The 13,391-nt window shown below is 44.4% G+C and overlaps 1 protein-coding gene across 1 annotated transcript in view; it reads right to left on the bottom strand.

The window, feature by feature from the left end:
- LOC132916038 (uncharacterized) overlaps positions 1 to 11,712 on the bottom strand; it is a 29,961-nt gene extending 18,249 nt beyond the window's left edge. The window contains exon 1 of the mRNA XM_060975782.1: positions 9,183 to 11,712. Coding sequence (XP_060831765.1) covers positions 9,183 to 9,860 — 678 coding nt within the window. The 5' untranslated portion in view covers positions 9,861 to 11,712. The remainder of the gene's footprint in view (positions 1 to 9,182) is intronic.
- Positions 11,713 to 13,391: the final 1,679 nt, after the last annotated feature.

Raw genomic sequence — 13,391 nt, 5'->3', positions numbered from 1 at the left:
ATTCTCCGTAAAATCGTGAAGTTTTTGTCTAATTTCAAAATTATTCCAGCGTCCGTGATTTTACAGAGCAAAATTTTCTACGAAAAGAAATCGTGTCGTCGATATTCAAGCCGATATTACAGGAACGTTCCTCGAAAGGACACGTTCCATCCAGCCTCCTACGTTATTAACTGTAAATAGAATTAGGTATATATTTACGATAAGTATGTATAAGTCGGCAAAGAGAAAGGAAGTCGATGGGCAAAACTCGAGAACGTTTTTCAACCACGAAACCGTTCGCTCGAACCAACGTTTTTATTTCCACTGAATGACAGTGATCAATAAGATGTAGGTTTTTGCCCATATCCTATGAGGGTTCTGTGTCTTCCTGTTGGTACTTAATCTGGTATCTCCGAAGCGAGCAGATAAGTGCTTAATGTAAGTGTTGGCTCGTTAACCTTTAACTTTTTGGGTCGGTGAATGTACTTTCCAAAAATAGAAATTTACAGTTTACAAGGAAGCGTAACGTTCGACATAGATAGTGTGATATGTTACAATGCGCAAGTAGATTTAATATGAAAATCATTTGTTAGAATATAAACTCCTTGCAAAAGAAAGAAAGAAAATATCATAGTTCACTATCGAAACGCAACCTGTCACCCATAGACAAGTACTCGTCCCTCGAGAGCAACATTTACACGCGGTTAAAGCATCGAGACACGTGTTCGCGTGATCCCGTATGACGTCGTGGTGTTCATCAATGCCGGGCACGATAGACAGGCACGATAGAATTCTCCGTGTTATGTGAAAATATTCGTGCGTGTCGATCGATCCTGAAGGAATGCGCGGGTCCTCACGGAATTTCCGCGAGGTCTCACCTCGTTGCCGATCCGTCCGGCCACTGGCTCATCGGGGAGACGTTTCACACGGAGAGGAAGAAGAAACGAAGAAAAAATGTCGTAATTGAGAAAAATACATATAGGAAAATGCACGGTGATCTCGCGTACGAGCGTATCGACATATGTTTGTTCGATTCACGAGCTCGGAACAAAAACTTAATTACTATTTGCCACAGATAGTAAATTAATGATAATTGCCGTGAATAATGACCGGCAGAAGGATATTCCAAGGATTTTGAAATTTAATTCGACGATATTGAGACGTAATTATGCGCCGTGTGTTTCCTTCCGTGAGGATTAAGTTCAAGGCGGCCGATACGCCAACGAATCGGAGAAAACGATCCATCCGGTCGCATCGGCTCAAGACAATTTTCAACCTAACGACGTGTCGCATTTGCATGAAACTGAATTATCCTTTTCCTTTTTTTCTTGCAATTACGCGCAGTCATCCGTGATGTACCTACTTCATCGCAGTAGATCTCATCGCTGCATCTCGCGCATTACCATTACAAATTTCTCGCGTAAACGGAACAAAGCAAATCCGAGCTTCCTTCGAAACCGTTGAAAAGACCTAAACGCAAAAATCAGCCACGACGTTCCTACAAACTTCGATAAATAGCGTCCGGCAATAAGAAGAAGAGAGGTGGCCTTTGTCTATGCCGCTCTAAGAACCATAGGAGACATTTGGTCGGCAATCTCGGCTCGAAAAGAAGACCGGAAAAGCCATTAGACGACAGGCGCCCGAAGAATAGAACGAACGAAAAGTGGAGGCGAATTGTACTTACGTGGCGACAGGAAGAAAGAGAATCGTCACGCCATGCCACGCCATGCCACACGAAAAAGGAAAGCATAACAAAGAATAAATAATTAGCGTGCGGCTTCGGGGTTGCGGTTTCTCCGCGCACGCGCCCTATCCACAACCAACGTCTCGTCCTTTAATAACGACGTGGGGGTTGTTGTCTACCTACCCACTTTTTCGGCTACCACACGCTGAATTGCCGCTTGAGCCGTGTAACGGATGATTTCCATTCGAGAGACGGACCGTATTCCTCAAGAACTGCACCGTTTTTTCATTAACTCCACTTAACGTGCCGGTTGTTTGCAGAAAGGGTGGCGATGGTCTTCGAGTATACGAGTAATGCCGATCTCCTGTATCGTTTTGCCAAATAAATTCCTGCCACGACCAAGGAGGAGTTACTTTCTTTCTCGTAGGATGCAATTTTAGATAGGATTAATGCGGAGCTTGGTTTTTATTGCAGTACTAATGTTGCGCGATAGCGTCGTTATCTTGCGGCGGATGTTTACGACAGATGTGCTTGTTTCTCGACAAAAATTCGTGTAATTAGGAGAACGGTACACTTTATTACTTTCACTGAAGGTGGAATACGTGCAAGTACGTAACCATCCCCCTTCACCTAGCTCGATATATCCTGCCTCGCGGTTACATTTCGATTATCCGAAGCGAATCTTCCGGATACATATAGAACCGTTTGTGCGATGAAATTGTCTACGTCGGTTCGTTTGGTCTTCTCCGACCGGATCTTCTTGCTTTTGATAGACAGATACTTTAAGTTCAACCGGTTCATCAATTTCTTATAAACGTAAATATTTGTTTGCCATTCAATTCCATTGATACGTGATACGCAACATGCTAAACAGCTTCTAGTATGCGTAAGATGTTTAAATCACGTAATCTACGTTCTCTTATTAAGAACAAAAACGACGTTTAAGACTACCGAAAGAGTTAATTATCGGACACGTCTCAGAATTGAAAGAGAGGTGAGAATCAACGTGTCAAAAGAAATTCATCGTGAATTTGTAAGATGCGAAGATTACCTCATTAAGAAAATGACATAATAGAGGCAGAAAGTGATACGATTAAGGCGTAGCAACGTTCACGCAAAACGAAATTATGGCGATTACACGGATGCAATCAGGCGAATCAGTCGCGTGGTTTTTTCCCGAGGCGGAAATGCGTTGTCGGCCGATCCGGTATTTGCCAGAAGCCAAAGAGGAAAATGAAAAAACGGGGCCGTAAAGCGGCAGGGAAAATAAACGTTGTCCATTAATTATTCATGCGCTACAAAGTGACACGTCGAGCCACGCGATTGCGCGCCGTATCGAAGGGGGATGCCGTGCGAACGAGCGTAAACTGGCAGCTCCGCACCGTATCATCGGGATGCCGGGTTTCGCGGTAATAACGCTGTGCACGCTTTTTGTCGCGAGCCGCTTGTCGTTAACTCGACGATCCTCAATGGAAACACACGTAAGCGCTACTAAATACCTTCATCAGGATACGACCTGATTTTGTAGTAATGTTTACATTAACGTCACGAAATTACACACGAGATTCGCAATTAAGAAAGTAGACCGATGTTTCGATACTTTGCGAATCGAACGATCTTTAGAAATTAATCATTTTGATCTTTATGGACCATTGATTGAAGGTCTTTCCAGGAATACATCATTTCTACCGTTTAATATTTAGTTCGTTAAATAGCGCGTCTGTACTTTTGACCCAGAAAATACGAACTAGAAGAAAAACCATAAATAAACTCCGCTACTATTCGAGTTCTTGCCACGAGTTACGGTTACAGCAGTATTCCAACAGCAACGTTTTACATTGGAAAACAGAAAGTCACGCGGTGTGTCGTTTTTCGTCGTCTCATCCGCATACGTCCGTTTCTACGGACGTTCGCGAGGCTCGCCGCGCGCACTTAAATCGCTTTACGATCCAGAAAAGCCGGAGCGGTTCGCAATTCCGGATTCTTCGGACGATCGTCACGGCAGAAAAGTTGCAGCGTGCTCCCCGCCGAGTGGCAGCGAACAAACGTTGTCTAGCATGCTTGTTAACGATGAAAAGCGTGCAGCCTCCGCCGGAGGCTGGCACAATGGAACTCAGAGCCGCAGAGTGCCGCGGCATCGTTTTTTATGTCAGAATCACGGCCCGGCTGTGAATCGACCGGTACAAAGCACAAAATTACCGTGGACGTAGTTCGTTACTATGTCGCGGTTACGTTCATTTCGAGAGGAATAACTATCTTCTAATCGTCGAATGAAACGGTTCAACTACTCGGTAGCACAATAGTAGGCAGGTAAAGTTTGGCTATAAAGTGAATCATCAGATACCGTTTCTCATTCACTTGCAAGTGAAACGAAATAGGTAAATAATAGAGAATGCACTATAATCACGAATAATATTACCTGCTATACCTCTAACGTTTTGCTCGATACATTTTTAATCGACGTCAGACTCCTCGTTAGCGCTCTTATCTAACTGATCAACGGATCGATATAAACGTAAGAAGAGCTACAGTACGTTCGTTTAGTTTTACTTTTCAAAGCATTATTCGCCATTGTGAACGTGATTCCTACGTCGTTATACGAGTATATTAGTCTATAAATCTCTGGCATTGACTGTGTCCTAGTCAAATGCTCGTGCGTTTAAAACTCCCAGCACATAACGAACGACAATATCAAAGTTGTATAATATCCCCAGACTAAAGAATCAGATCTTCCCTATCCATCTTGGAGAATAACGTCTACCTAACCTCTATCATCATCTATCATGCGCAACATATTAGATGCTTGTCTAACTGTATCCAAACATCGTTGTCCAGTTCTTCGTTCTTCCTCGATGCATCAACTCGTTCACACAAACCCGTTACTTACTTGTATCTAGTTTAACGCATTCCAGCTCAACTTCGAGACACCCCATACAAACGTATTACGACGTGATTTTGAAACGTGATTCCAATATTTCGGAGTACCATGTAAAACGTATCTACCGAACTTAGTAGAAACACATACTGTGTATGCCCAGGATTATGGAGTCTCTTCGTTAACCATGAACGATCCCTTTATTTCTTTTTGCTCTGGATCGTGAGCATAAAAAAAACTTTCTCCTCGTCGACTCAATTAAAGCTTGGCGAAAGCGCGTTGCACGAGCTTGTTTTCGCGTGGATACGAGACGAGGCGAATCGCGCATCACGCAGCGCCATGTGCTGCGGCCAATTGGACAGGGTCCAGGTAGAAAAACGCGTTCCGTTTGGGCCCACGGCTTGTAAATCGCATCTGGCGAGCGGAATCGCTCCGGGTCCCGGCCCATCCGCGCCAACCTACGTAATTCTTTCCTCGTTTCCATCTATTCACGATGTTATTTGGAAATTGACGCGGTTTCGCGTTAAATATCGCGCAGCTGATACGAACCAAAGTTACAAAACGCTTCCTCTAATTTATCGCCGATTGAAGTATATCAGTCGTAATTGCGAAACATCCGATGAATATTCATCAACCGCGTTATTTACACGATGCAAACTGTACGAGTTACGTACAAGTTACGAGTCGCGGCCCGAGAATAGATGATTTTATTCGACGTATCAACCAGCAAAGTTCGATTTGTACGCGCCGCACGATGTTTTACAGTTAGTGGCATACCTAATTAGACGCAGCTATATATAATATGATTATGAAAATCGAACAAGAGGGTAGATTCGCGAGTAGAAAAGGCGAACTAACTGTCGTTGGCCCCGTAAAACGAGTTCCAGTTGTACTTCCGTAATCCTCTTTATTGACGGCACAATAGTTGAGATTGAATGTTACACAGGTTCCTTGGCCGTAACGAAATTATTAAGTGGGCGTCCCATGCCCCGTAACGGGATCGATAGGGAACAACGGTAATGCCTGGTGACTCGTGATCGATTCCAATTGACTATATAACTCATCTCCGGCAGCCTTTAACCTTTTCGGTACGCGCCGACTGACAAGTTGTTGCACCGGCTGCGCGCTTCAATGTCCGCGTAAATGTATGCACGGATAAAGTACATCTCTCCGAGGAAGCGTGCTGCTTCCATCTCTCGTTACTTTTGGATCTGCTGGAATTCCGATTATCTCACGACTTTCCGAATAAACTGTTGATAGCTCGTGTACGCTATACCTATATATATATTTCGCGTTTAACGAACCGTCGTATCGATATTAGGTCGTAGCCCAGATTTAATAGAAAAGAAAGATATTTCGTTATCCGAAGTCGAGTGCTTACATTGTACCTGTATTTTTTTTTTTTTTTTTTTTTATCTTTCAGGTCTATATAATTTCATTCTCCTGTGCTTTAAATTTTAGCCATCGAAAAGATATTTTAATTTCTCAAATATCGAATATAAAATGATGTGCGAATGATTGCGTGAAAAAATATTTCTTATTTCTTTGAAAGTGTATGTTTTATCTCGTTTATGGTGACTCGCAACGCGATAACTGCGTCTTGCTTCATAATTCGATGCATACAATATTATGTCTCGCGGAAGCAAAAATAATCGTTATATAGTGTTGTACGTACGACGTGGTCGCTGCGCAAGTTTCCGAATAAATTAATTGTGTTTGCTAATTAGTCGCACATTTCCAGAGAACTTTCCGTAAAATATATAAACAAGCTGGATGTGTGTACAGCATGGCGTATAAAATCTAAAAATTAGGTGAAGGATTTATGTTTCTCTCATTTTTCTTCCTTACCTTATATGTATATTTTACTCTTCCCTCTAACCACTGCTTTACACTCTCTCTACGCCTTTACTATTATATAAGCAGTCTGTTTGTAAAATGAAATTAGTTCCACGCTTAGTTATTAGTTAGTAGTCTACACGCGTTGGTTCTACCATATTCTGCATTTTACTTTACACTGTACTTTCCAACTAAAACGTATGAATAACAAACGTGCCAGGACAAAAGTCCCGCAATCTGCTGGATCGTTGCACTCGCAGAAACAGATTCCATTTCGATCTCGTTCGATTCGGAGGAGTGCGGCCGCAGGTGCACGATTTCCCGGTACGAAATTTATAGACCGATCCGCGGTAGTCCGCGAGCGAGCTAACCCGAGGAAAGCCGTAGGGATCGGCTTCGATTCAATGCCCTTATTCGCCGCGGGTATACGTTACGCCGCGTTATCTCGATACAGGTGCGTGCGTCCCGGCGCGGAAGATGAACGATCGTTAGAGAGAGGAAACGGTATGCAGATGAGAGAAGCTCGGTTGCATCCAGGCTGGACAAATTCGGCGCGGAAGTGGCCGACAGAACAGCTAGAGTCGCGCCTCGGCCCGATTTGGCGTGATTTCACCATCATTCGACACCTAAACGGACACCAGCTCGTAGTTCATTCTCGTTTTCTGGAGCCGTTGGCTGTAATTTCTGTTCGCGTCGAGAAATACGTTGGTCTGGTCGCGTGATAAACCCGCAGACCAATTAAAATCGGTAAAAATGGAAAGCTGGGATAGCGCAGAGTTAAGTTAGTGCAAATTGAGTAACTGGATTTTTTCCACGAGAATACGAGAATGCGAATGTCGTAGGAACTCGTTACCATCGATGACCCGTGATAGACATCGTAGATAAAATTTTCACGAGCAGATAAAGCAAAGCAACAAACAAACGGAACACGAACACGTACGTATAGATCGTAGATACGTCGAAGCGGACGTTGCGCGATCGAGCGATTCGGTTATCCTTTGACCCAAAGGAACGTCCGATCGCGAGTATCGCGACCCACTTCCAGTCACGTTCCTTCCACGGATTATGCGCGTTTCGTAGGTCTCAATTAGGCGGAGGAAAAAGGGCACGCCGAGCTAATTCATGCGGGGTAAGCGCGCGGGCAATTTGAATTAATCGAAGCGTGCGGTAGCCGTGCCGCTGTTGGCGTAATTTGTAAAGTAACCACGCTGTTCGTACGCATTATATAACCATAGAATATGTAATGCGCTGGCTGGCGGATCGCGGCCAGACCAGAAGTCGCCGGCAAAACGCGTCCGCCACACGCGCATCTATTTTAATCCACCGATATTATAATAATCGTTGTGCAAACCGTTCCGCGTCGGCCGTTTCTCGCTCGTGATCGGCGCGGTCGGCGCTGAATGGGCCTCGCCGCGTCCCGGTTCGCGTTCGGCCAGAGAATCCACCCCTCGAGGGTCCAAACCGACACGCCGCGTGTAATCACTGTAATTTCGACCATGGATCGGCGTAATTTTTGACCGAACGATCGCCAACTTTCATTCGATTTCATTAAAACCAGCGGGAACCCGGGGCACTCTTCGCAGGTCGTGCGACGATAACGCGTCGTGACCGGTAACGATTCCTCCTTGGACCCGAGTTACACGCCACTTTCTCTCGTATTTCTCGTCCACGATCTCGTATAAAAATCACAGACAAATTCAGTATGCTATCAAGCAACTCCGCGTCAAACCCTAGCTTTTTCATTCGATTCTGGAATTAAATAAAATACGTTTCAAACACCTAGCTTCGTAAAATTAAACATCGAGCATCTTTAGCGAATTAGTATCGAAGAAAATTTCACGATCTTTTCTGTGTACGTTGAGGTTAGAATTACCAAGAGATTATTGCAAATTACGTTCACGAGGGTAATCGTTGTAGCGAGTTATATTATTCACACGTTCGTTGCAAGGATATTATTACGCCGTATTATTACATCGCATCGTTTCCACAAAAAGTCAGAAATCACTCGTATAATCTGGTTGGATAGTTGCGTTAAAATTGGGTGGTACGAAAATTGGGTGTGTGCCAACGGACCACAGGCCTACCCACCTCGCGTTCATGTACAATGTCAGTGAAATATCCGCGGATTCGATTAAACGCGCTTCTCTTACGTAATGCGATTCGCTTTTGTTTACAGTGCGTCGGAGCGCCGAACAGAAGAAAGTGGCGTTCAATGCATTATTAATGTCGAATACAATTAAAAATCTTCCACAAGTAAAATTACGGTTGCTTCCGCGTCTCAGACAAAAGGTATTCTTCGGTTGCGTGTCGATATTTAACGAGTTACACTTCGGACTGCAGCGAACCAAGTGATCGCGCTTCGCACAGACGAGAATCGAGACACGAGGAACTGCGTTTTTGGATAATGCGATAGCAACCACTATAGGTGGATAGTCATAATTTAAAAATTGTTCCTTTATATGTCTCTATCGCTGTATCCACCAAAAATTGAGTGTCGTTTAAACAAAATTGTATACTTCAATAAATCTTACCAGTTGAGTTAAAAGAGACGGATTAGAACGCTTAGTTTATTACAGAAAAATAACGACCGCATCCTATTTGGTTCTAGAACATCTGTCGTTACGATTAAACTATTGATTACTGGGACGCGGAAAACATTAACATTAACTAAATCTCTCTATGGAAGCTAACAGTAAGTAGCAACAACGTTTCATTCTTTGTAATAGAATTGCATATAACGCATTGGCGATTCAATAAACCAGATCAATTGCAAGTAATCGGAAGCAAAGAAGAAAAAAGGAAACTCACTGGCATCGACGGCGGCATTCCACGGAGCGCAGCGCCGCTCCACTTGCGCTTCCTATTTTGATACTGCGCAACCCTATAGCCACTGTTATTATGATGACTAGCGTATACCGCGGTACGCTGCTGCATCGAAGGCCGAAACGCGGCATAAGGCATTCCTGAATATCCTTTCCCGTGATAATCACCGATCTCGTATCTATGAGAATCATGATGCAGATAAACACTGTCACTGGTGGCCACACTGGACACGGGCACTCTGTAACGTTCCTGTTCGTGCTCATGCTCGTCGATCTTCCCAATCGGTCGGTCCGAAGATGGTCTAGCGCCATGAAACGACGGAGGCAGCATCGCTGACGGTCCATAAAAATGTGGGAATCCATAAGAATTCGGGAGTGCAGTTGTAACAGGCCGCGGATAAATTTGATGTGGTGGCTGACATTGGTTGACGATCTCGGAATTACCATCGAGCTTCGTTGGAGGAACGATTGGTTTTCTGTCGTAATGGTAATCATGCTGGACTGTATGGTACTCGTCTTGAGGTTCTCGTTTAAGGTCGAACACCTCCGTCGATTCCGGCGCCTCGACTTTAATTCGAATACGACCGTCGGCGTCGCTCGAGTTGGAGTTTTTCGGTGAATTCCTCGGGGCCGAGTCCCCGTCACCCACGCTACCCTGCTGCATCTTCTGCACGTTCACGGCGACGCGGTGACCCGCGTCAAACCGCGAATTCGACCGCGTCGAATCTCGGTCGAACCATCGGCAAACTGACCACAGACGTGTTATGGCGATCACTGATTCGAACGAGCATCATTGGAAACTAGGAAACCAGGTATGTTGAATATCGTGGTCGAATAACGTGGATTACGGATAATGAAAAGGTTGATCGTCGAAAGTGTCGTGACTGCGAGCTACGATCGAATTTGAATCAAATATTATCATAATCCTTGATGATCGTCCTTGGTGTCACGCGGTTGGACAGGAGAGAGTCGTCGGTGAGGCGAATATGTCAGCTTTCGGATACTGTCGATGTTGTAGCGACTCCCACTTTTTGTGTCACGAAGTATCATATATTCGTATAAGTGTACCTGCCGCTTATTTTGGAGTATCGTTAAAACTGCTTGCGATGCGTCATTGATAATATTCTAAACGCGACAGGCGTAGAGAAACGAGATGGCGTCGTTCGAACGCATGTGTTCTTACAGGAGCATTTGGATCGCAGAGCGTGCGCTTTCATATCCAATGTGAAAAAATTGGTCGATGGAAGAGATCGAAATAAAGAAGCGAAGACTGGACGAACGAACAGAAGCGTTCGACGGCACGCTGTCGGTTGGTAGAAGCAGCGCTCGTATAGCTGGCTCGGTGCTTTTCGGTCGAGTGGAGGGGGTGAAGGAGGGGAGGACAAGGGCGGCGTGACAGTTTCCGTGTCACGTGTCCCCGACCTTAGGCCCCGCCTACGACTCCGATTTTCCTTTGGTCGGATCGTTACCTGGCCCTATCGGGGACCCTTTCCTTCTCGTCATTCGTCGACTGTCGCTCGTACGAGTCGCATCGAATCGCAAGGGTCCTGCTAAGCGTCGGTGGACAGGAAGGAGTTGGGCTTTCCTCCGGAGGGTTGTCACTTGCAGCTAGCTCTCGGCGCGAGCGAACGAACGGAGAGTGTCAACGATACAGACACGCTTCGGAGCTTCTCTTCGTTCTCTCTTTTTCCCTCTCCAATAGTGAGAGGCGATGAAACGTCGTCGAGCGTGAAGCACCGTGTATATACGTACGCGCGAGAAACGGACGACTCGCGTTTTCACCGTGTTCCGCGAACTTTTTACGGTACACTGCCTCGAGAATCCAGCGGCAACCGACGTGCTCGCTCTCGTTCAGTCACAGACAGCGAGAGGGGGTCGAACCGTCCGGGGATCGAACCTAGCTCTCTTCACGCGACACGCGGTGTTAGCTCTCGCGATCGACTCTATCTCGCGATCAGGGTCACTAATTACGGGGAGAAGAACACCATATCGGTCAAGAACGCAACGAGCATACGTAAGGATGCCGGATTGCCTCGGTCGAGCTGATCGCGTACGAGTTTCGTTCCACGCAGCGTGAAACTTGGCGGAGGTGCGCGGCCACCACCAGCCAGCGGGAACGCACGAGCCTGCCCGAATACGCCCGAACTCCGATATATCTCTACCTACGGAGTTGGCCGGCTACCTCCCGCCTTCCGCAGACCTATACGGCTAGATCCACTTTGTGGGTTCACCTTTTGTTGAATCTACCAGCGCACTTCTATTCACGGCTTACTACTTCTTCTTCTCGCGATGTGTCTACGCGTTCTTCCGCCGTGTTTTCGCCCATTTACCATCTCCCGATAAACCGTGCTTCTTTAAACCAATTCTACTCCAACCTGTCTATCTTACCAAACCTCGTCTGTTTCGCCTCTTTTTGTTACTGATACTCTAATTTCTTCGAGACGTAGATACTTTAACACTTTGACTAGTTTCTATGTTCCTGTCCTACGCGTTTTAGGTTATGTTGGCCATTAGAGAAGATGGACATAGTGAATATCAATGGGGCAATAATTGACTACCACTATCTTCGTTCCTTTCTTCCATTCTTATTCCTGCCTTTGCTTCTTCGTTGGTTATGCGCAAAATACACTGTGTAATCGTACGATGAAGAACGCGAATAACGCATAAACAATTTTTATGGGACACGACGCGGGAAAACTGAACTATGCTTCGCGGTATTTTGTCTTACGTAGCGCTACGTACCAAAGAGTTGCAATTAATCGATCTATGTCGATAAAAAAGGATACACAATTATCTGTGTCCAACTTCGGGGCTAATGTACGTATGCTACTTACATTCGAAATGTATATATATATACATATGTACATGCACAGAGATTACGTTTGAAATACAAACGTGATACAAGATTAGCGGGACAAAGATGATCGTTGTTACTGTATTTTTACTAATTTACAGGTCAGTACTATTTTTCTTCCATTTCGTTAAGCAACTTTCTAGTAACTAGATATAGATTTCTATGTTAACCGAGTCGCGTTATACGCAGTACAGGTTAAGCAAGGACACAAACAGAATTATTATTAATTTCGATATCGATGACAGATTGGTATTTGAATCATGCTATATCGTACGTAACAAATAAATTCAATAAGCTGCTTTATTTGAAGAGTTTGTCCGCGCGTAATTACTCGCTGAGTGGCTCTAACTTAACGGAAAGAAATATCGAGCATGAGAGGTTAACGAACACTCCCATTCCATTAAAGCATCATTAATATATGGCATAGCATAATATATAGCATTAATATAAGCAAGATATATAAAGGCAAGCAAGAAGGGAACGGTCATTTGCTCGAAATAAACGAGAGACAGGCAACTTTAAAGCTCGTACTAATAAATGTCGCTTGTTCGAACGCCTAAACTAATTTAACGTAATTTATTTACCTTCGTACCTGTCTCGTTCCATTGTCTACAACATGTAATGAAATTGTTAATAAAGTAGCGAATATGTATATAAAAGAACGCATAGAACCAACGCGTTAAAAATGATGTTGCGGTGAGCGTTCGACGTGAGTAGTCGATAAGGAAAGCACCTACAATTGTGGCACGTAAAAGAGAGAAATTTATCATTTCCGATTCTGCGTTACCCTCGGCGTCTGTTTCGATGAGAACGGCCATTCGCGATTCTGTGCGCGCCGTTACACGATATATCAGATTACGTATCCGTTGCGTCATGTAAATTGATACTTGTATATGGCTGAACACCACGAGCGAACATTTATTTGAGTGATAAATTATCGTAATGTCGAACAGTCACGCTTTCAATTCCAATTTCGCTAACTAGATCAACGGGCATCCCTCGACAGCCTAGTGGATGGGAGCTTAACCTACGTTAAGTAGCCGCTAAGACTTGCGCGCATGTTACGCAACGGACTAAAGAAAGCTCGATGAAATTCAACTACCTATCCCTTTCATTACGCTGTTTATACTTGTCTATTTAAAAAGTACCTACGCGATTCGAGTAATACCAAGGAATCAAAGCTTCCTTAGTACGATTAACAAAGCTGTCACATTCAGGAATCTGAATACTTACTTATTTTGTTTTATTTGATAATTATTTAATAGTTATTATTTTAAGTTATTCCATCGTTTTTATCGTAGGTTCAAGGTTTTCCGTGTATCCCTCAATTACAAGAGTACT

The sequence above is a fragment of the Bombus pascuorum genome, chromosome 1 (genome assembly GCF_905332965.1).
Source record: "Bombus pascuorum chromosome 1, iyBomPasc1.1, whole genome shotgun sequence".
Lineage (NCBI taxonomy): Eukaryota > Metazoa > Arthropoda > Insecta > Hymenoptera > Apidae > Bombus > Bombus pascuorum.
Note: the sequence above shows the minus strand (reverse complement) of the source record. Positions and strands in the feature narration are given on the sequence as shown.